The sequence below is a fragment of the Dermacentor andersoni genome, chromosome 3 (genome assembly GCF_023375885.2).
Source record: "Dermacentor andersoni chromosome 3, qqDerAnde1_hic_scaffold, whole genome shotgun sequence".
Lineage (NCBI taxonomy): Eukaryota > Metazoa > Arthropoda > Arachnida > Ixodida > Ixodidae > Dermacentor > Dermacentor andersoni.
The window spans coordinates 21,877,160-21,899,918 of NC_092816.1; the positions used below are offsets into that span (position 1 = coordinate 21,877,160).

General features: G+C 52.3%; 1 protein-coding gene across 4 annotated transcripts in view; it reads left to right on the forward strand.

Moving 5' to 3' along the window:
- The window catches only part of LOC126519061 (zinc finger protein basonuclin-1-like), a 347,911-nt gene extending 326,832 nt beyond the window's left edge, over positions 1-21,079 (forward strand). For all 4 annotated transcript variants that reach the window (XM_050168673.3, XM_055065443.2, XM_050168683.3 and 1 more), the window contains one exon: positions 17,217-21,079. In XM_050168673.3, the coding sequence (XP_050024630.2) occupies positions 17,217-20,129 (2,913 nt within the window). In that variant the 3' untranslated portion in view covers positions 20,130-21,079. The remainder of the gene's footprint in view (positions 1-17,216) is intronic.
- The last annotated feature ends 1,680 nt before the right edge of the window (positions 21,080-22,759 follow it).

The window sequence follows — 22,759 nt, forward strand, 5'->3', positions numbered from 1 at the left end:
AATGCGTGAGCGAAGAGAGCGGACACTCACCCACGGTATGCAGCGCTCTCTTTGTGCGCGTCGTTCCATTCAGCTCGATCGTTTAAACGCGTCCTCTTGACAAAGCGTTAGCCCCGGCGTTCCTAAATGGCGCTTCGTATAGACATGGACCGCGTGCACCACTCGCGTCTGAAGACTGCCTGTCGCGCTGCGCCACCAGCTACACACTCGCATTTGACCGCTCTGTCGCATGTCCGGAAGGCAGAGGAAGATAGCGTGGAGGAGTCGTTCACGCTGCGACGCCTCCGAACTTTGGGGAATAACCCTCGCTTTTATCGCTACATCTGCTCGCCGCTCGGGCCAGAGCGGGCCCGCGAAGAGCAACCCTTTTTTGGGTCGCGCAGCGTGGCTTCCTCGGCGTGACACCGCGCGTCCTGCTGTCGCTCCCCGGGACCGGTAATGAAGCATTTCCTGAGAAAGAGCCCCGTCTGAGAGCCACCATCACCGATCGGCGTCTTTGTTGGAGCCGTAATGCCACAGACTCCTCGCCGCATTGTTCGGCCCCGGAACCAGCGAGCGACTCCCCCAACCACGTCGTCCGCGCCGACGCGATGGGGGGGAAGCGCGCTCTCGATCTCCGGCCGACTGCAAAAACAACGACGCGCGTTGGAGCGAGCTCGAGCAAAGGGACACGCGCTTGCATCCCGTATCTCAAAACTGTGCAGTTGTACGAAAGCTGTGCAGGAACGGTGCCGTCGACTTAATCGGGGGCCGATATCGTGAATCTGATGGCAAGTGTCAGTGCCTCGCGAGATTGGTCGGTGCCTCGGCGGTCGGATTATTCAGGCAGTTTATATGCTGCTTTCACGTGCGTATCACGAGCAATCTTACCTCCGTATATGCTTTTGTCTGCATAAAATCTATAGACGCTCCATGGGAGCTCCTAGCGAACAGCTAGGCTGCAAGCACACAGACGTGAACCTTACACCATGTGATAGACCATGGATTTGTTTGTATGAAATTCGAAATGTTGGCAACTATTGTGTCGCTGGCTTTTACTCAAACAATTGTTAGATTATCAAACTATGATAACTTGAGGGGATATGAAAAACGTTCTGGCAATATGGTAACGGTCACGGGTACGCTACCTGCGTGCATGCCATTTGCTTGACGGGTTTGAGCATTCATCCTCCTTACATGTCCTCCGTGTGTTGCTTCTGAGCCTTAGCCGATTGCCCTCGTTTCGCTTAATGCGATGAGATGCCGTACGTTGCCTACTGCGTTGCTCAGTGCGAGTCTGAAAAGCCTGACGCATAGGCTGCTAGATTATAAGCAGTGTGGTACTCCGTCAAATTGTGGAACTCGCAGGGATATCTCTCTAGACTCGTGAAATGAGGTATACCTATGCAGGTCGTGGTCGGCCAACAAGTGCACGCTGCATAATGATGGACGAATGTTGAGAACGCCCGAGTTGCGGTCTCGGGACGCAGTTAAAGAACTGACGCCCGATCGCGTTCTATAGCTTACGCAGTGTTGCACGGTTTTGGTGCGACTGAATCGAGCAGTAGCGGCCGGGCTCTTCGGAAATTGTAATAAAGACGTCCGCAGACGCGCGTCGCGCCGCTGCTCTAACGAGCCCCATCCGAGTGGCCATAAATAACGGGCCCTGCAGAAGCGTTCGAAACAGCAGCAACGGCAGCAGCAGAGGCGCACGCCTTCCGGCCTCCCTGCGAACCCCTTTGCACCCCGCGCGCGCATTTTGCCTTTTCTCTCACGATTCGAGCGCTCCTAGCTAGCTGCACGCCCCACCCGCGCCTCTTGTTTTCGTTCATTGTCCCTCGATCACGACCCCAGTGCGCGGATCTCTGAGCCTGGCGACGGCCTCAGCTGGCGAGGCCATTAGGACACGCAGTGGTAGTAAGCAGCAGATCACTTGTTTCTTCGGCACGGTGCCGCGTATCCTTGCCATCGGCGTGTGTGCGTGTGGGTTCTGAGAACGCTGCGGAGCCGTTACTTCGGGCTGGCAGTGATTTCGGGTCAGGCGGCGCGTGTATAGCTGTGTGTGTGTATATAAGGCTGCGGCACAGGGAACGGGGGGCTTGGGACTGATGTTGCAGCGACGTATAGACGTCGCACGGGGTATCTTGGTTCGGGAGCGTGCTGCGGAAGTGTCGAGAAAGGAAAAGTGCAGCGTATCCAAATGCACCGAAAATAAAGGTGCAATCTGAAGCCACTTCTGGCATCGCTCTCTTCTGCTTGCACTGCGCATCGATAATTGTTCTGAAAGAAAGTAAGTGTTTTGTTACAGCAACTTATAAGAACGACCCAGTGAACAATTCGGCTGCAGACAACAGCCTCCGCGAAAGGTGGCTCAAGTTTGCATGCTTTCCAACAGCGATGCTTTCGTGGTCACGAACTTAGTGGACGGAATAGGAGGCGCCCCGCCAGTGAGAGGGTATGCACTCCGGACTCTTGGACGCGTTCCGGACTTTCCGGCGCAAGCCGACGAACTGCCACCTGTACATCTCTTGTCATACCCAAACGGCGAAAGGAGGGAACCGTCATGTGGCGTGTAGTACAAGGAGAGGGAGAAAGAATCGCGCAGATGCCGCCCCCTTTGCCCTCGGCCTGACCTCCGCGAGACGCGCCGCGTTGCCCCCGTCCCGCTGGTCGTCGCAACAGCATCCCCCGCTTTCAGTGCGAGAGTCCATCCCGGAACCACCGCGCGGGGATTGGACAACAAAGAGGACAGCTGAGACGCCGTAATGACAGACGCTGGCCGACGCCGCGTAATAGCATCAGGGGCCATTGTACCGCCACCACTTCGGCGGGACCCTTCACCGCCGCCGCAGGGATGGGGGGCTGCCAGGGGGACCGTGTTCCAACAAAGCGGGGCGCACGTTGTCCCCCCGCCTCGGCGACGTGCCTTCGGCGAAGAACGACAACCGATGATGACTCTGGTGGCGGCGGCGGCCCTGGCACGGGGAGGGTCCCGCGGCGCGATTATCGGAGGAGGCCGCGCTCCGATCGGCACCGCCACCACCGACGCCTTTTGTCTTGGCGACAGCGCGGTCTCCCGGGCGCTTGCGCTACCTCTGAGCGTAGTTGTTTGCGCAGGCCGTGTGATCCCCAAGCGTCGTCGCGTCGCAGTTGCGCCATGTCCGAGCTGCTTTTCGGCGCGCCGTAAATGCCCGATTCGTGACGGAACCATCAGCGTTCCACGATCGCACCTCTCCTCCCCCCTCCCTCGCACTGGCGTCGCCAGAACGCGGTGCTTGCGCGCGCGCACACACACACACCGGTCGTTGCGGTGTCATCACGACATAGTTTTGACACAGCGCCGGTTTGTCCCTCCCGCCTTTTGCTGTGCTCCCCGTTCGCGATGATTATTATTTCTTTTAACCGTTGCCGCTTGTGTCGACGACCGTGCCGCGATGGCAGTTTCGCTCCCACACGAACGCACACGCCGGAACCCGCCTGCCGCGCACGAGCGTCCAGCAGCAGCAGCGCGTGATGTCGTGGAGCTGGATTCACTTAGCGGACGCCGCTTTGCCGTTGACCTGTGTCGAAACGGAGCTGGTATGGGCTTGCGTTGGGAGAAGTCGTGCGGTGTGATCTAGATTCAGGGGAGAGCGGGAGGAAACGACGACGCAGGACTGTGTGAAAAGAGCGCTCGAAGACAGGTGTCGATGCCGTTTCGCACGGAGAAGCGCCGCTTCAGTTTCATCATTTTGCGACGGCGCGATAGATAGTAGAAGCTCAATTCTGAGCTGCAAATGGATTATTGCAGTATCGATTCCAAGGGCAAGAGTCCGGACTGCGGAAGTTATCCGAGCAGCTCTGCGTTAACGCGTATACTCAGCAGGCGGTTGCTGTAGCGGTGTTCCTCTCACGAAATTTGCGCTGGTGCTGTGCTCTATAAAGTGTGCGTGACGTATAATGCGGTCGCACTAAATTGATCTCCTTTTTCGCCTGATACGAAGTTTTTCTTCGCGACGTCAAAATTTTCTTCTCCGGCTTTAGCCTCTCGCCGTTAGTCGATAACCGCTATGTATACAGTCTCCTGCTGCAGCCAGTGCTTCTGCAAGCGCTACACGAACACGTCTCACGCGCGCACACACGTATGCGTGTACAGCTCGAGGCCTCACATTTCCGGCAAGGGTGCTGAGGCCCGTTTCTCAGAGCGGAGCGAGGCAAGGAAGCAATAGCGGCAGTCACGTGTCGAGCGCAGGTATAAACCGAAGGACTCTCGACAATCACGGTGATTATTGAAACCACGCCTTTCCTCTCTCGTTGCTACACCTTCTCGTCGAATGCTGGGCTGGGGCAGCGCGCTGCCTATAAAGCCCCTGTATTTACCGCGGCCGGCGTTGAGGACTTCGTCAGCGTCAGTATGTACGTGGCCGCCCCGGGGTGTAGGCTGCAGACGGGCTCCTTTCGCTGTTGGTTTATGCTCTGGATCTTTTTGTTTCTCCGAGGCTTATCTGCGCAGTGCTCGTTAGGGCAGGCATGTCACGCGCGCCTCGCGGGTTGCTTGCTTGTCCGGCCGGTCTGTGTCTCGAAAACCAAGGAAGGGGGGGGGCTGTTGTAGAAGGAGGGAGGGGTGTGTGTGTGTCCGAGAGGAAGCGCGTCCCTCGAGGGGCCGGCCGCAACGGCGGAGGGGGGATGTCGCCATTGGTCCGAGCGGCGGCCACTGTCGCCTTTCCTCCGGCGACGTCGTGGCGGCCCCGACGGCGCCGCGAGCGCGCCCCCCTCTTCCTTCCTCTCGCTGTCGCGCACCTGGTCGCCCATTGGACGCATCGACCGGCCGGTACGAGGGGTCGGTGCGTCCGCGACGGCCGGCCGGGGACCTGTCCAATCGCGGCCGCAACGGAAGGAAGGACGCGCCGCACACACGTCTCGCGTCGTCCTCGCCGCCGCTGCGTTGCGCTTGTCGCTGAGGGATGGAAGTGAGAGCGTCGTCGTCAAAGTGGAGAGTCCGCCTCGAAGCAGCTTCCGCAGTTCTCTTCCTTTACAGGTTGTATAACACGGGTGGGATCGGCTCTTTTGCACGCCAACCATTCAACTGTCGCTAGTTTCGCGGGCAATAACGGGAAGAATGAAGAAATATCAACAGGCATCGTGACGGCGCTCAACGTAGTCGTTTTCGAGAAGCAGTATTGGGTCGAATTGGATCATCGAAGGCAGCATCGACTTGCGATAACGCGTACGCAAATATCAGAGAATGCTGTGATAGCTGTACATAACTCCCGCGATGTCCCCGCTGACGGGAACTACATGGGCGACAATGCGCGCCGCAAGGACAATACCATGAGAGCGCGGAAAGCGCACTCCTCTCGTTCCAGCTGTCAGCAGGTTGCATCCCATCTCGCCCCGTGTTCACCCACTTTGTGCAGATGCGTGCAGGCGCTGTAGCTATAGCTGCGCGTGAAGCACAACGTGCCACGGATTTCGCTCTCGCCTTCAGAGCGGCCGCATTGCATAATAAGTAACACAGCGAAAGCCCGTAGATGATGCTCCGTGGAGACGTCAGAACCGTCAGACGCATGCGGCTTGAGTATGAGGATCGCTGAAGGTCTGCTATACCTCTTCCGCAGATTCTGACGTCACTGACTTCTAATAATATAGCTTTTTCAGCGTGCATGCCGTCCTCACTTGTATACATGGCGCTCGCGATGCCTTTGCCGATCAATTATGCAAAGTTCAGCGCACACGTACAGGCAGTGCATAAAGTGACAGCCACGTACAAAATATTTCGGATGCATCTTCAGCGCGGCATGCCAGCGCACATTTCATGACTTGCTGCAGCAATGTTTTAAACGGTATTGAATTTTGCTCCAGGTAGCTTAATGCTGCAAGAATTTGTAATGCATTTCATTGGTTATTTCTAGCGTGGGTATCGAGTGGCATGAAAGATGCGCGGTGCATGCCGTAAATACTTTGTTACTTCTTTCAGTGTAGTCGGAATAAGACAACAGTGGTCACAGGTCGAATATGTAGACCTGAATCGATAAAGCTTTGTCTGTTCCATGCGCTGGCAGGGCGAGGTTTACGCATTTGTCAGCTTACTCATAGCCCTGCACTTGCCATAGTATTGAACCCGCCGTGGTTGCTCAGTGGCTATGGTGTTGGGCTGCTGAGCACGAGGTCGCGGGATCGAATCCCGGCCACAGCGGCCGTATTTCGATGGGGGCGAAATGCGAAAACACCCGTGTACTTAGATTTAGGTGCACGTTAAAGAACCCCAGGTGGTCAAAATTTCCGGAGTCCTCCACTGCGACGTGCCTCATAATCAGAAAGTGGTTTTGGCACGTAAAACCCCATAATCTAATTTTTTAAATTTTTGCCATATAGTATTCTCTGAATAGTCGTTGCCTTGATAATTTCGTACGTGATTTGCGCATGGCAAGCAAGCGCGACCTGCAAGAAAGATCTGCAGAGTGTTCTCCTTTTCCTTCGTTCAAGTGATTCGGGTAGAAACGACGCTTCAGAGCACGCAGTGCATGTGACGCTCCTGTCGGCACCGCGTATACATAACCACCACTGCGCTCAACTCGGCCGCCGCGTCCTACAGCGGTGCGTCAAAAGGCCGCAGTCACCGCCGCTGTCCCGGCCAGCTGCTGCGGCTTCGAGAGAGCACGCCTCTCGACCGCGCTGTGCAGCGCATCGAAGGCGGGGGTGGCCACCTTTGAGGCGCCCGTCTCCCTCCCTCGAGCGCCAGCACTGGACACGACGGGCCATCACGACGCGTCAGCTGCGGTGCGCCGCAAAAGGTCGCGCCACTATATGTCCGCAGCGACGAGGGCAGCTGCCGTAATGCCGCCGACGTTGCAGTTCCATCGGTGCGCGGTCGCACAAAAGCCGCTCTCTTTCCCCTAGCGGCGGCGTGTCGAGCTGCCGCTGCGGCGCCCATTTGCCGGCGTCCATTCTGCGCCCGTAAGGAGCGCGACACGCTCGGGACATTAGCTTTTGTCCCGCAAATGGGCCAACAAGACCGCGCTTTTTCACCCCTCCGCGCGCGCGCCCGCGGTCGTGAGCGGCGGAAGCGTCCAAGATCGCTCGTCATTAAAAGGGACAAGCGTGCCGTACAGGTGTTGGGGCGCCGGCCGAGCGGCGCTCGGAGAAAAGGCCGCGGCTAACGGGGCCATGGCTGAGCTGTGCCTGCTGCCGTCACGCAGTCCGGTGGTACAGTCGGGCCATTCCGCTACTGCGACACCAAAGGCGCCGGCGTTCCCTCGTGGCAGCAGAGCCCGCGTTTTGTACTGAAACGACATTCCTAAGCCACGGAACTACTCCGCATACACACATATTTCAAAGGCCGTCTCTCGATCGCTCGCCGCGTGACTGTCCGCCTTTTCGCCGTTCCAGCAGCAAACATGCAAACTGCGTCGTGAAGGTCAGAGCGCAGGCAGCATGAGAACGAATGTCGTGAGGAAACCATGAGCAGAGCCAAACGCGCAAAAACAATATACTACAGAGTACGACACTCTGTCCACAAGCATTGCCCTGCAAGCCTTTCATGCCTTCGAAGGGTGGAAGATGAAGCGGCGCACTCGCCAAACTCGCGTCGCGCCGTAATGAAGACAAACAGGCGCAGTAAAAGCCAAGCCAGACTAAGCGCCTTCGTTTGGGGCCAACCCAAAGGCATGCAGTGATCCCCAAAGCTGCATAATTATGGTCAGATGCAAAATGGCATCGTTGCATATATACCTTGCATATGCGAGAAATAAAACTACGCAAAGGAAAGCCTACACTGTAAAATATTTACACCCTAAAAAGTGAAAAAGGATGTAAATGTGTCTATAACTCACGCCCTTAGGGTGTTAGCTATATAACGGACACCCTAAGGGTGTGAGTTATAGACACATTTACACTCTTTTTCACTTTTTAGGGTGTAAATTATTTTACAGTGTACTTCGAGCCACATATACACGCGCGCAAAAAAAAAAAGAAAAGAAAAAGAAACCTAATTCTCACTGAAACGTACAAAGCACGAACTCTTCCATTGGCAGGATTCGTTCATGCTCTCCTCAGGACTGGAATTTTTTCCAGGGAGCTGAAGAAATATTGTCACTTTTGCCTCGCATGTCGTTTTAACACAGCCTTTAAGGCATGACTCACGTTCAGTACCGTGCCGATACATTCCTGTTCCCGACACGCATACTGCAAGCGCATCTTATCCAAACTCGCGTCATAGAAAATTATATAGTATATTAAGTTGACATCGTTCTGTTCGAACAGCATGTCTTGCTGAGCGGTGCAGTCATCCAGACCTCGTCCGTTCACTGCATTATTATTTTCGCTCTGCCACTAGAGAGAGATAGAGAGAGAGAGAGAGCTTTATTCTATATCAGACTAAGGCCTATAGCTCTGCCACTAGGTATGTATATGCAGACAGTTTCCTGTAACTCCGCTTGCAAGCGGAGTGTTTGTTAACCTGTGCATTGGGTAAAGACTGCTGAAGATTTTCGACCAGCCACCGCCATCTAAGGGAAAGCGGACCAATCGCAGATGCCGGCACCACCCTCTTCATCCGGTTATCGATTTTCAGTGCAGTGGCTCGGCCCCATCGAATCCCTCTCCAGTTGAGCGTGCTCCTCGCCTCTTGTCAGCCTATTAGATAAGTCAGGCCGCTCAGTGTAAATGTTATTCGTTTTTCAAGCAAACAAAAGTGACCTCCTGTGAACAAGGAGAGCGTTTGATTGGTCTGTTCAGACAACCCTGCGGGTGACCGCCCGATGCTTGCGTCGGTGGTTACGCAAATTTGACGTCAGGAGATTGGAATAAAAACATATTGGAATAGTTTTGCGTTATAGGGCCCCAATTCTGCAATCAGCCATCCACGCTTAGTAAAAAAATTTGCAGGCTACTCCCACTTCATCTGTCTGTCACGCGACGTCACGAAAACCGCGAGAACACCCCATCTGATATGATATACGCGCACTGATTACGCATAATTAGACCGAACGAAAGAAAAATAGTAATTTTTGATTCAGCGCCTTTTCACCATTGGCCCTCTGCTATTGGTCAAACGTTTTCGGGCTGCGTCCACTTCGCCTATCTGTCACGCTATACGTTACAAAACCGCGAAAGCTACCGCGTCAAAGGGACGTGTGCGTGTTAAATACGTATTATATGCTGAATAAAACTGATCTTTTTGTTCTTTATAGCCGGAGACAGCCGCGTTCCGAAAGGAATAGGAGATGGCTGCCCGCCGATCACACTGACACTGGCTATACTCGGGGGTTGCTGGGGAGAACGGGTTTATTTGCGTATAATAAAAATTTTGCGCGGCAGTATAACGTTATCGAGCCCTTTCGGAACGTATACGAGATCGCTTTGCCAAGTCTCCTCTGCTGAGGATTCGTCCTGGCGGCATTTTTAATCTTCCGTTGCACGCCGCCACGATTTTCGACCAGCCACCGCAAGCTACAAGGATGGGGAAGCGGACCAATCGCAGAGACCGGCGCCACCCTCCTCATCCGGTTATCTACTTTCACTGTGCTGGCATGGCCCCATCGAGACCCTCCCCACTTGAGCGTGCTCATCGCCTCTTGTCAGCCAATTAGATAAGAAAAACCGCACAATTTAATTATCTTCATTTTGAAAGCAACATAAAGTGACCTATAAACGAGGAGCGCGTTTGATTGGGCTTTTCAAGCAACGCCGTGGCTTACCGCCCGGTGCTTGCGTCGGTGGTTACGTCATTTTGACGTCAGGAGATTGGTATAAAAACAGATTGGAATATGGGCGAACAGATTGGCGTTATATAGGGCACTCGTCATCTCGTTTTCGTTCCCAAAGGAGTGCTCTTAATCACGATGGCTGTTTTCACTGTAAACCGCGCACTGCTTGGTTGCGTGGTGTACCTGTATCGACCTCTCCGTCGTTTGATCCTATATATTTTTAAGCTGATTGTTTGGTAAGTGCGCCAGACCGCTTTGTTCGATGCGTGAGCCTCATGAAACTACTAAACTCACCTTCATCGCTTTCGCGACTGCACGCTTATAGCTCGCTCGCTTTTATTCGCGTTTGTCTCATCCAGCGGCACGTTAACTTCCTTTTTAGAAGGTTTCGCATGCATAAGCTTTTGAAGTTGCTGATGCGATTTTTGTAATTTCCTCATGGACACTTTGTTAAGCATTCATTTGCCCTTGCATCAAACCCTTCGGTGACTGTTTATTTCCCTTCTTTTATTAATTTTTCTGTTTTGATTTTGTTCAATATAACACTTGAAACTTCAGGACCGTGCGTTAAAAAAATGATAAAGAAGACAAAAAGAAAGAAAAAACAAAAGACGCATGGGAGCTAGCGTTCCGTCGTGTCGTCTTGGTGTAAACTGTCCTTACGCTTCGGAGTGGACTTGGATGCAATTCTTTTTTTTTTTTTCGTTTTTTTTTATCGGGATGAGACCAAAAAAAATTATTTTTGGAAAGATTTAATCAATCAGAGATCAGTGAACCTTGGATTGTGCACGGCTGTCTTCCCGACATGTGCACCGCACGCCAGCTAAACTTAGCCGGAGTCTTTCACTATATGGAGGATGGGGAAGCGGACCAATCGCAGAGACCGGCGCCACCCTCCTCATCCGGTTATCTACTTTCACTGTGCTGGCATGGCCCCATCGAGACCCTCCCCACTTGAGCGTGCTCATCGCCTCTTGTCAGCCAATTAGATAAGAAAAACCGCACAATTTAATTATCTTCATTTTGAAAGCAACATAAAGTGACCTATAAACGAGGAGCGCGTTTGATTGGGCTTTTCAAGCAACGCCGTGGCTTACCGCCCGGTGCTTGCGTCGGTGGTTACGTCATTTTGACGTCAGGAGATTGGTATAAAAACAGATTGGAATATGGGCGAACAGATTGGCGTTATATAGGGCACTCGTCATCTCGTTTTCGTTCCCAAAGGAGTGCTCTTAATCACGATGGCTGTTTTCACTGTAAACCGTGCACTGCTTGGTTGCGTGGTGTACCTGTATCGACCTCTCCGTCGTTTGATCCTATATATTTTTAAGCTGATTGTTTGGTAAGTGCGCCAGACCGCTTTGTTCGATGCGTGAGCCTCATGAAACTACTAAACTCACCTTCATCGCTTTCGGGACTGCACGCTTATAGCTCGCTCGCTTTTAGCCGTCTTTGTAACAAGAGGCAAAAAGTACATTCCTGCCTTTGCAATCGTATAGCAAACTTCTTTTATGTCAGAGTGATATCATAAAGTGCTTGCATCGCTGATATGACAAAATTCCAGTCTTTCTACCGTCGCTCGCTGCTTACCAGCAACCAAATGCATTCGGAAGAACCTTCAAGTTACCTCGGGCTCTCATAATTAAATACGTGAGAACGGCCAAATCGCTATGCTCGGTTTCCACCGAACCATTTGCGGTCTGCAGAAAGCGCATTCTTGGTTTATGCCGTCTTCTTTTTTCACTATTTTTCTTTTTTGAAAAATTGCTGAAAGGCAAAAGAATAATCTAGTTCGCAACTTCGTAACTCCACTGCGAAAAGAAATATCGCACTGATATGCAGTGCACCAGTTAGGATTTCCAAAGCTGGTGGAATTGCTTCGTTTATTGTACACACCGCCACGAAATAAACCACTATAGTGGATTAAAATTTCGTGAAATTAATCTCACGCAGTGCAGTGTAACGATTTAGCGTAATCTGTATATAAACAAGCGCGTTATGCTGATGCACTTTAGTCACTCTCACAGGCACCGTTTACAGAATTGAGATCTCTCTCTTGGTGCGGAGTATCAGAATCGTATATTTGGTTAAGAAGGTGTAACCGTTAAGCTAGTTGGTATTGCCAAGCGCTTGTATTGTCTTCCCTTCCAGATTGTGTGTCTTTTGTTGCGCTAATTTATCTCATACGCTACGCGTTGGGTGCTTTGATATATATATATATATATATATATATATATATATATATATTTCTTTCTTGGGATTTACCGAATGAAAAAAATTCTTTCTACAAAATTTATGAGACCTTAAATCAAAATTCTGCTTCCGAAAAACCGTCGGTAAAATGTCATTTTTTCTTCTCTCAAAAGCTACAGCTTTAATTCAAATCGACCTTGCGACTGCCCGAGGGCAGCAATTTCGCGTTTTACGCGCATTCGACTAAGGAAGTCGTATGGTTGGCGCCGGGCTAGAGGCTCGCTCTCGAGAGGAACCCACGCCACGCAGGCGGAGTTATGTGTAGTACAATAGGCCCACCTGCTGCACGACGTGGGTCGTTAGTCAATGAACAACAATAGATTGGAATCGTTCCACAACGTCTGGACGTCCTCGCAATTACGGCGCCTCGACAGCGTGTGCATTATTCAATAACGAAATCTTCAACCATTTCTTTTTCCTGACAGCGCAATACCGTGCATAGGCTCGCATTTATTTTACAGCTCTCCTTGCGCAGGGTAGTTCAGTTTATGGCTTTTTTGTTTTGCTCGAGACAATCGCGATTAAAGAGGCGCTGACGTGGGCTCCGTCGATGCGCGATAGGTACACTTTGTGGCGCGGACGTAAATTTACGAGCCATAGTTATCGTGCTATTCTTGATGATATAAATATCTGTCGATTAGACTAAGAACCTGTGAGCTCTTAGGGAGATACCGAAGAATCTGCAGGGCTGATTTATCCCACAATTCGATTTGTTAAGCGCCGCAGGAGTATATATATAGGAAACAAGATCAGAGATTGAGATGCGTTGACTTCCTGCTGCCTGATTCATTGAGGAGACGTCTTATTGATAAATTGCCTTATCAAGACATAGCCTCAGTGGTGAAGTAAACCCATGTCGCTGTTTGCCTCTCTCTCTCTCTCTCTCTCTCTCTCTCTCTCTCTCTCTATATATATATATATATATATATATATATATATACATATATATATATATATATATATATATATATATATATATATATATATATATATATATATATATATATATATATATATATATATATATCGAGGCCAACGATGACACGCGTTGCACTTCACTTTGGTGTAATTGATTCTGACCGTTTAGTTTCGTATACCCCCCCCCCCCCCCTCTCCAGTGCAAAACGTTATACATATATCTTTGAAAGTTTGCGCTGTTGTACGAAACCACCGGGTCAGAATCAATTAGCTCAAGCAGTAACATTAGTGAATACTACATCAAACAAGGCGACATAGAGAAAGCGAATGGTCTCGTCGCTTGTGATTTTACACCATAGGAATTTGAGAAACGTAGACTATATGCATGCGTCGCGTATATGCGCACTTAAGGAGTTCGTTCAAGTCCCCGGTCTTCTGCCGCATGTCTCGAGAATTTCGCGGCAGATACTTGCTCCAGCTGGCCCCGCGCAGTGCTCAAAACGTGTTTGTGGTGCAGTTAAGCAACCGTACGTGCTAATCATAGATGGCTATGATTACTCTGCACTCCCTTTAACTCCTTAAGTCGCTGATGGAATCTCGGCATGGCGTAACGGAGAGTGAGCAACGACGGTATGCTATGCTGCTCCGCGAGCCTGGGTAGCAGAAATTAGCTACTTCACATTAATTGCCTTCGAAACTAATATCGGTGCACCACAGAGTCAAAAGGCAGTCGAGGGGCCTGGTTTTTATTAATCGAGCCCCTAATTAAGTAGCGGTGGCTAACACTCCCAGGCTTAGCTTTAGTCGTAAAACACAAATACCCCAGAAAGTGGACGGGAAAGCGACGCCGTGCCTCAATTGGTAAGAGCACCGCACGCGTAATGCGAAGACTTGGGATCGTTCCCCACGTGCTGCTAGTTGGTTTTTTTGTTGTCCATTTTCATTTCCATTAATTTATCATTTCTTTAACCCAGTAAGTTCAAGTAATTTCCCCTATGTTGTACTTGTTGGCTTGTTATGATATTTCATTTCATTTACTTTTCCTTAAGGGCTCGAAGGCACTACATAAGGGGGTACACACCGACATGTAAACTTCAATCATTTGAACCAAACATGCGAAAAATACACGAGAATTGCAGTTAGTGAAGTACAAAATCTAATTGAGATTAAATTGAAAATATCGACCTTCATCGACCGACATGTTCACGCCATGAGCATCGTCGCCATTGTCATTTTCACTTTTACTCTATAAGTAAGGGAACACAACCAGAAATGGTTATGATATCTGTAAACCAGCGATAACAAGCACACATCGGCTTGGCCATGCTCGCAAATACACTAAAGTAAACAAGCTGGTGAGACAGCTGCGGCCTCACCGAAAAGAAAGTCAGAAAAAAAGAATGCCGATGTTCACTTCTATACGCACATAAAGCGTACTCGGCGTTGCCGGCGCACGTGCTCGGCGAAGACATCGCGCAGCAACGTCGCCGCCTCAGCGCCGCGGAGCCCGTGACGCACGCGAGTGTTGCGCGTGGCCACCCCGCGTCGCTCGCTTCCTTCCTCTGCAGGCGACATCTGGGGCGCGCTGACAACGGCTCGTGTATACAACAGGCGCGCTGCCCGGCGGGAGGGGGGGCAGCACGCGCCTGTTTCCAACCCGCGCGTGTGTCGGGCCCGCGGCTCCTCGGCGCGCATATTTGGGCTACGCGCTAGAGGAGCCCGTCCGGCGCGGCGCGTGTATTTGGAGAAGAGGGCCAGCTCTTATCAACACAAAGCGGCCGGCTGCACGCGCCGTTGCCCGAGGCGAACAAGAAGAGATGGCGGCTATTTCGAGCCGGGCGCGTGCTGCAGGCACCGAGCGAGCAACCAGGGCTTCGGCCGCCGGCGCGTACACGATTTACGACGGGCTTTCTGCTCGGAGCCCCGAGGAGAGCCTGCGCTCTGTCTCGTCGGGCCGTCGTCACGCGCGCGCAAATAAACAGCGGGTCCGCGGCCACGGCGCAGCGGCCGCCGCCGGGGCGTGTGTCGTCGTCCCGCACGCGCCACGGGCGAGCCGCTGCGTAAACTCCGCGCCGCGGGTTAAACAAAGCCTTTGTCACCGGCTCGCAGGGTGCGCGCGCGAGCCTCGCTGCCTTCGTGGCTGCACCTCTTTCCTTCCGGCCCGACGCCGGCCGTCGCCGCGCCGTGCGTGATCTAAGCCGCGGTTTCGACCCACGTCTCTATACCCAACCTCGTCCCGGGACCGTGGAGACTGCGGCCGTGTTTAGGCGTCCGGCGGACGGCCATCGGGGGATGATCGAGGGCCGCAGAAGTTCACCCCCCCCCCCCCCCTTTCCACGGCAGTCTGCCGGATGTCTCAAGAATTCCGCGGCAGATATTGGTTCCCTGTTCTGGCGCAGTGCTAAAAGGGGTTTGTTGAGATTTGTGGCTACCGCATGTGCTAATCTTGAAGGAATACGTGTCGATCCGGTTCCAGGACTTTGCTTATACAGGAGGCTTACAAGGGAGTCACGGAGGGGATGAAATGTCTTGCTTTTAAAGAGAACAGCGGCCAAGGAGGGATTAAATATCCGATAGTAATGCTTTGATGAGACTGTTCCTTTCGTGGGGTTCACTGGTACAGTGCTCTAGCCAGTGTGTCGGGGTGGTATGGAGGGACACATCCTTCCGCGGGTTCGAGCAGTCCTCTCGCTCAAGGCGAACACCTGCGGCAGAAGGTATAGAAGAGCCATCCGCACTCGCGCTGTTTCTAAGGCTGGGGAACAATCAGCGAGGAATAGATAGGAGAACAAAATTAAAGGCTGGGAGGGTAACCACACAAGAAGTGCGGTTCGTTACCCTATACGTGGAAAAACAGGGATAAGAAGATAAAGAACAGATGCGCTACGGCCGGCGCGCGATCGCTATCTTTCACGTAAGCCGGCCTTCTTAAATAAAGAAGACAAAAAAAAAAAAAGAAAAGAAAAGGGAGCTCGGCATTTACAGCTTGCTTCGTAGAAGGCCCGAAGCCACAGAGCCTAGAACTGTACCTTTTGGAAAGTTGGCGGCGGCCCAACTTATGCGACGCAGAGGAGAGCGCACCTCTCCTCTGCTCGCAAAACCGAACGCGTGGGCGCATGGGGGGTGGAGGCAATCGCAGATTAGATACAGTTTGTCGTATGCTATAGCTGTAGGGTGGCAGCCGATATCATGTTGCTCGTAGAAATCCTATATCGGTGGTGCGGGGTTCATTGAACACCGTGATTTTTCGACGCTCTTCCGCAGTATATATCCGACGCCAACATAGCGGAAGTGCGCTTGACGAAGTTGCACTGGAATAGCGCTGTTGCTGCATGCCTTTTAAAGGTCCTTACTTCGAAAAGGTGATTAAAGCGAGATGGTATGGAAGCGAATGCTGTGACATTTGCTGCATTGTGCTTGCATGAAAGGGACCTATAAGATACTTGACTATATTACGGGGTTATAGGTGATATGGTTACATTTATCCTGCGGTCACCGTTGGACTTGTTGAACCGTTTGTATATTCGTCCTGCGTTCTTGTGTATCGATAAGTATGCAGCCTGGAACTTCTAGTGATTATAATCATACACTGTAAAATAATTTACACCCTAAAAAGTGAAAAAGGGTGTAAATTATTTTACAGTGTAGCCGCCCGAACCCGTTGGGTAGTCCGTCAAACACTTCTTCTCTTCCGCGTGCTTTTTTCTTTCTCTCTTATTTAAAGCACATTGTTATTTTCATTTGGCTCTCATTCTTGCTGATACCTCACACACATACTTTTTCGATGATGTACGAGGCTTTACGCAATCACACTGCGGTTCGACGGTTCATGGGCACATGTAGGTGCTTTCCTTCCGTGACCGTTGCTTTCTGAAATACTGTGTGCTTGCCACGGATGTAGAAATGGAAATTTAGGAGTTGCCAAAGAATTTGCCAGCTCTAAAAAAATAAAAATAGAGGCGTGCTTTCATGAGCTGTTCCTTTCGACAAATGTGAACTTCAGCTTTTGGGGCGAAGTTGCATACCCATGGCAAACAGTGCGTAGCAAACGAAACACGAAACGTCTATCAAATATGCATCGTTGGGGATCAGCCAGGATATGCTGATCAAAATTTGCTGAAAAACATGGAAAAAACCAGGGACTAATACGATGACGTCATATGATGAATAGCCAGTGCCCACCATCACGAGTTTGTGTCTAATATGAGTGCAGACGTACTAACCGATTTGCAACAACGGCTGCTCCGTTGTTTTAGAGAATGATGTTCTTGTAAGCGATGATGATGTAAAATAATGACGTTGCCTTATGCTCTACCCGCTGCATATACGTTGTTATACGTAGACTCGTTGTTAATGACGTACATTTTCTTTCGCACGCAGGACACGCACGGTATCGTCCTCGAGCGCTGGAGCCTCGCGAGCCGGGACGAGGAACCGCTCATCATCCAGCAGTTTCTGCGGTTCGCCGAGACGCGCGCCTTGGCCCACCATTTCCTGACCAGCGACGCCGCCCCGCTGGCAAGCCCCGTTGACGGCCCGCCGCCGTGCCAGCCGGACTCGGACATCAAGAAGTTCCTGGAGCGGAGCTGCCGCTCCGGGGTCGTGCCTCCAAAGCCGTCGTCTCTCTCGCTGTTTGGCGGCAAGTTCACCACCTCTTCTGGCGACACGTCTCTGCTCTCCTCGCGAGGCACCATGTCCGTGAACAGGGGGCCCTCGCTCCGCCATCATCACCACCACCATCACCCGCCTTCGAGCGTGAGCTCGGGACACTCCGCATCGCCCCCCGCGGTCGGTTGTTCGCCCGCCGCCAGCCCGCTGACGGCGCTCTCGTCGTCCTCGCCGCTGAACAAGTTGCAGAGCATGCAGCCGTACGACTTCCGGCAAGCGGATCGCCGGCCCGCAAGCCCTGACGCTGCTGGGTCTTGTGTCACGGACAGCGCCCGGGGCGCTGGGGCGACGCTGATGCCGGTACACCACCATCATACTCAACACAACAATAACAACAACAACAACAACAACAACAGCAGCAGTAGTCCCAAGACGCCGCTGTCTTCTCCCACGCACAACCACAACAGCTTTTCTGCGCCCTTCCCCAACCACAGTTCAGACCTGAGCGTGTCCGAAGGTCCATCGGAAGACGAAACCGGAGACGCCGGCGCCATCAACCTGTCACTTGGTGTCGGTTCCATGGACTCCGTGTACGCGGCGCGCAAAGTGAAGCACCTCCGCAAGTCCGCCAACCCCATGAAGCGTCGCTGGAATCCGATGGTTTTGAGCACTCTCACTACGAACCCGGCGACGGGCAAGCGCAGGGTACAGTGCCACGTGTGCCTGAAGACGTTCTGCGACAAGGGCGCGCTGAAGATCCACTTCAGCGCGGTGCACCTACGGGAGATGCACAAGTGCACCGTGGAAGGGTGCAACATGATGTTCAGCTCCCGCAGGAGTCGGAACAGGCACAGCGCCAACCCAAACCCCAAGCTGCACACACCTAACCTGAGGCGGAAGATCAGCCCGCACGACGGAAGAACGGCGAACCCTTTTCCGCTGCTTCCGCCGTCAACGTTGCTCAACTTCAATAACGCCAACGCAACGGGCATCGTGCCGCCGTCGTCCCTTGCAAGCGCGCTTCACGACAAGCTCGGCGCTGTTCAGGAGAAGCTTGCGTCGCTTTGTTCGACGCAGTCCATGATGGGTGCAGGTGGCCCGCTGCCTGGTGACTGCGCCCTTAGGCTTACTACGTTCAGAAAAAGCAAACACGAGGAGAGAGCACCGTCGGTTGAACGGCCGGTCGACCGATCGCCGCGTCGCAGGGACATCGGCGGCGTCAACCTTTCCTTGGAGAAAGAGGACAAAGTCACGCAATCCCGACCAAGCCCCCCGGTGCTGGGCGAAAACAAAGGAGTGCGCAAGCGCAAAGCCCTCAACCCAACCAAGGTCGCCGCAGTCACCAGTGACGATGATCTTCAGTACGCCACTTCCGACGAGTCTTCAAGCAACACGTACATTGACCAAAATGGCCTCATGGAGGAGTCCAAGTCAGATGATGACATGGACGATGTGGACGACATATCCACGGACGGTCAAGACGACTCCAAAGACTTCGACGTCGACGACGACCTCGACGACAAGGACACCGACGGCCACATGACGCCGTCTCCGCCGCCGATCAAGTTCAAAACCGAGCGCGAAGTTCCCCACTGGAACTTCGAAGTGGAGCAGGGCAAGATCGGTGGCGCCGTATCTATTAAGAAGGAAAACGAGAAGCCAGAGACGATCCCGAGCAGCAACAACGAGCCGCGCGCCTCTCCTGTCGTAACCAAGAGAGACTCTTCGGTCGAAGACCTGTCGACCAAGAAGGACGGAGAGAGGATGTCGCCGGCGGCGAGTGTCAAGACGGAGGACGTGGCTGAGAACCCGCTGCGGCACCTGGAGTCGCTGTCGCTGGGCGCCTTCGCGGGCCTCGTGCCCACCGCCCCGCGCAGCCTCTCGTCGGGAGGCGTGTCGTTCCACGCGCCCGGCCTGGGCCTGGCGGACGTGCCGCGCGACGTGCACGACCCGTGCCTGCGCGACTGCTCGCCGCCTTCGTCTGACCAGCACATGTCCTCGCTGCTGCCGGTGTACCGCGACGCGGCGCTCGTGGGTCCCGGGCTGGAGATTCCGGTGGACAAAGAAAATCCCCGGCGGTGCACAGCCTGCGGGAAGGTGTTCCAGAACCATTTCGGCGTGAAGACGCACTACCAGAACGTGCACCTGAAGCTGATGCACAAGTGCACAGTCGAAGGCTGCAACGCTGCCTTCCCGTCGAAGCGGAGCAGGGACCGCCATTCGGCGAACCTCAACCTCCACCGCAAGCTGCTGTCCACGTCGTCCTCCGAGAAGGGAGGCGCCTCCCCGTTCCTCGACAAGGCGCTGTTCCCGTACCCGCCGTCGGATTTCTTCACCAGACTCTACGACCCGCAGGGCCTGCCGCTCAACCTGGCCGACGTGTACCACAGGCTGCCCGAAGGGTTCGCGCTGCCCCCGAGCTTCGCCATGGGGCCGTTCCACCCGCTCCTGGCGCCTCCGCCACCATCGACGACCGGGGCCGACGACGACGACGACGATTCGCGACAAGGAAGTCGCGGCGCCATGTCGCCGGCCAGCTCCGGTGGCGGCGGCGTGGGTGACTCGCGCAGCGCGTCGAGCCCGCCGCCGCAACGAGGCGCCTGTCACGACGACGAAGACATCGCCACGGAAGACCGTGCGTCTTCGCCCGTCGACGAAACGCCGGTCGTTGTGGCGGCAACGTAGCGTCGGCCTCTCACCGACCGCGCTCTTCAGGACACTAACATTTGAAGAGTGCGCGGTCCCCTCGCATTGTACTTTTTTTTTTGCCCGGCCCCTTCCTGTACAGCACCGCGGGGCGACAGTATTCAGCATCTCTCATGTCCCACCCCGCGTCCCCTCACATCTCGTTCACGGTATACAGATCGCGCTCACCGGAGCCCGCGCGCGCGTCAACGTGTTCCTCGGAGCGGTATGCAGTGCACGTCACCGGCGTCGTCGCGCTCTTTGTGGCAATAGTTTCACGCGGTCTGCGAAGCCATTTTTCTATCTAAAACCTCGCATGCGAGCTGCTTGGCCTCTCTGTCAGTCCGAGTCCCTCGGCCGTCCTCGATAGTTGTGCCCGACGAACGCGTTAAGTTCGTAGATCCAAACCTGTTCATTTCGTTAGCGGGCCTGACATCTTTCACGTCGCTGTCTACGTAAGCGCCTCGAGGGCAGCGGTGGAGTTGCGCGCGGGCTCCGGTGACCGCACCCAAGCCAGTATACAGACACAAAAACACGCACTTCATTTTGAGCGAGCTCACGCGAGAGGCGGCTCTGTTCAGGCGTTCCGTGCACCAAATGCTCTCTTCGTGTGGTTTGTTAAGTGTGCGCGTACACTGTATAGAAACAAGAAAAAATAACGGGCGCGGGACGCACGCCTCCTGGGGCGCTGGGACTCCTCGAAGGAAAAAAAAAAAAAAAAAGGACTCCGAGTGGTGTGCGCGTGTGCGCGCGTTCTGCGCGTCGACAGTATCAAACCGTGTGTTTTTTTGTTGTCCGAATTCTGTTTTTAAATTATTTCCGCGTGGCGGCAGCGACAGACGACCTGTGCACCACGTTTACAAAGCAAGATGAACCTGTTTCAAACGAGACATTAAAACGAAAAAAAAAAAAATCCTTGGGATGAACCCGATACCAAGGGACTTGCCAAAGTTCGAGCCTGTCTTTTTCTTTTGCCTCGCACGCACTGTGTTTCGGGGACACGACGAAAAGAAGACCTGCATTCATGGATGCAGAAAGTGCATGCCTGTGTAAGACATCGCTGTGACGCGGACTTTAGCATCTTGCAATGGGACGAGGAATACTAACGAGGAGTACTAACTCGAGCTGAGCTTGTAAATTGCCGCTGTGGAATACCAAGAAGTTCACAATTACCGCCAGCTGTGTAGCCTCTTGGAGGCCAGAAAGGAATAAAAAAAGCAAGAAACGGTGACCACGCCCCCGCGATGTCCTTGCACTAGCGGCACACGACGTCACGGATTCTGACAGTGCCTGCTAGGGACTAGTTAATTGTTTACCGTTAAACAACAATTACAACGCACAATAAAGGAGCCAAAGGCTGAATTTAATGCTTTCTGCACAAGAAACGTACGATTCAAACAGCCGAAAGTACTTAGAGATCTGAAGTGACAGTGACGTACAGGTGCGGCTTCTTGGGCGCGAAATTCGGAATGGTAAACGTTATTATATATTTTCTTTTTTTTGTTCTCTCGCTTCTAAGGAACCCTTTCCCGCCAAATGAATGCTCATACGGTACTGCTCGTTAGTGTCCGTTTAAGAAAAACAGCCTTAAGAGGACGCTTCAGCTCTGGGGCCAACACCACTTTTTCTTCAAATATTTTTTTAATATGCAAGAATGCTCGAATTAGACAACCACTGGATTGGTTCTAATGAAGTTTGTTGCATTTAGGATGGGAAGCTAAATTCTATGGACTCTAGAAAACAGCATGTTAATTTTCGGCATCATGGCTCTAGGAGAATTACCAGAAATTGGCAAGCTTAAACAATAAATGAAAAAGGAAACACTAAATTTAGAAGTCTGTAACTCTGCACTAAAAAAACATGTCGCAGTTCTGTAAACTGCATCCGTTAGAGCATCCAATGCAGACAAATTGGTGCAAGAATTTACATCTTACGTGAATGCAATGCATTACAATGTTTACAACTGATTTGCAAAATACTACACATGACTCAGCGGTATATTTCAGAGGAATTTATAACACATCAATTTTTTTCTGCTTTAGATGTACTATGAAGTGCAGTTTACAAAAAAAGTGTGATATATATTTATTTTTAATTGACGAGTTACAAAGTTATAAACTTAATAGTTTCGTTTCTTGAAATTTTGCCAATTTTAGCAGTGCTTATTAAAAACATTATAGTCTATATAAAAACACATGCTGTGAACCGACACTAGATTTAAAATTTCTTTCTTTCAAATGCTACAAACTTCATCAAGTTCGTGCAGTGCTGGCCGAGATAAACCAGTTCTCCATTCCTATGTATTCATGTATGATGCCCCGAGCTAAAGCGCTGATATATTCATTCTCATAATCAGCGACTAAATACGTCTACGTATTTCATGTGCTTTGTCCATATTACTCAGAGAAGGCTCTGTGTGAAAACGGTAAGTAGAACGCCAATAGATTTCGCTGTGCAGACCTCAAATCCAAAACTCTTATCACGTTGAGACAATGGTCCCCTGAAGCACTGTCTTCCCTGTCTCGACCTCGCCACTGGCTATCTGCTTTGTGTAGCCTTACACAACATACGGTGCGCATAAATAAATGTCAAATACTTTAATAACCCATGCTGGCATTGTAGAAAGGACT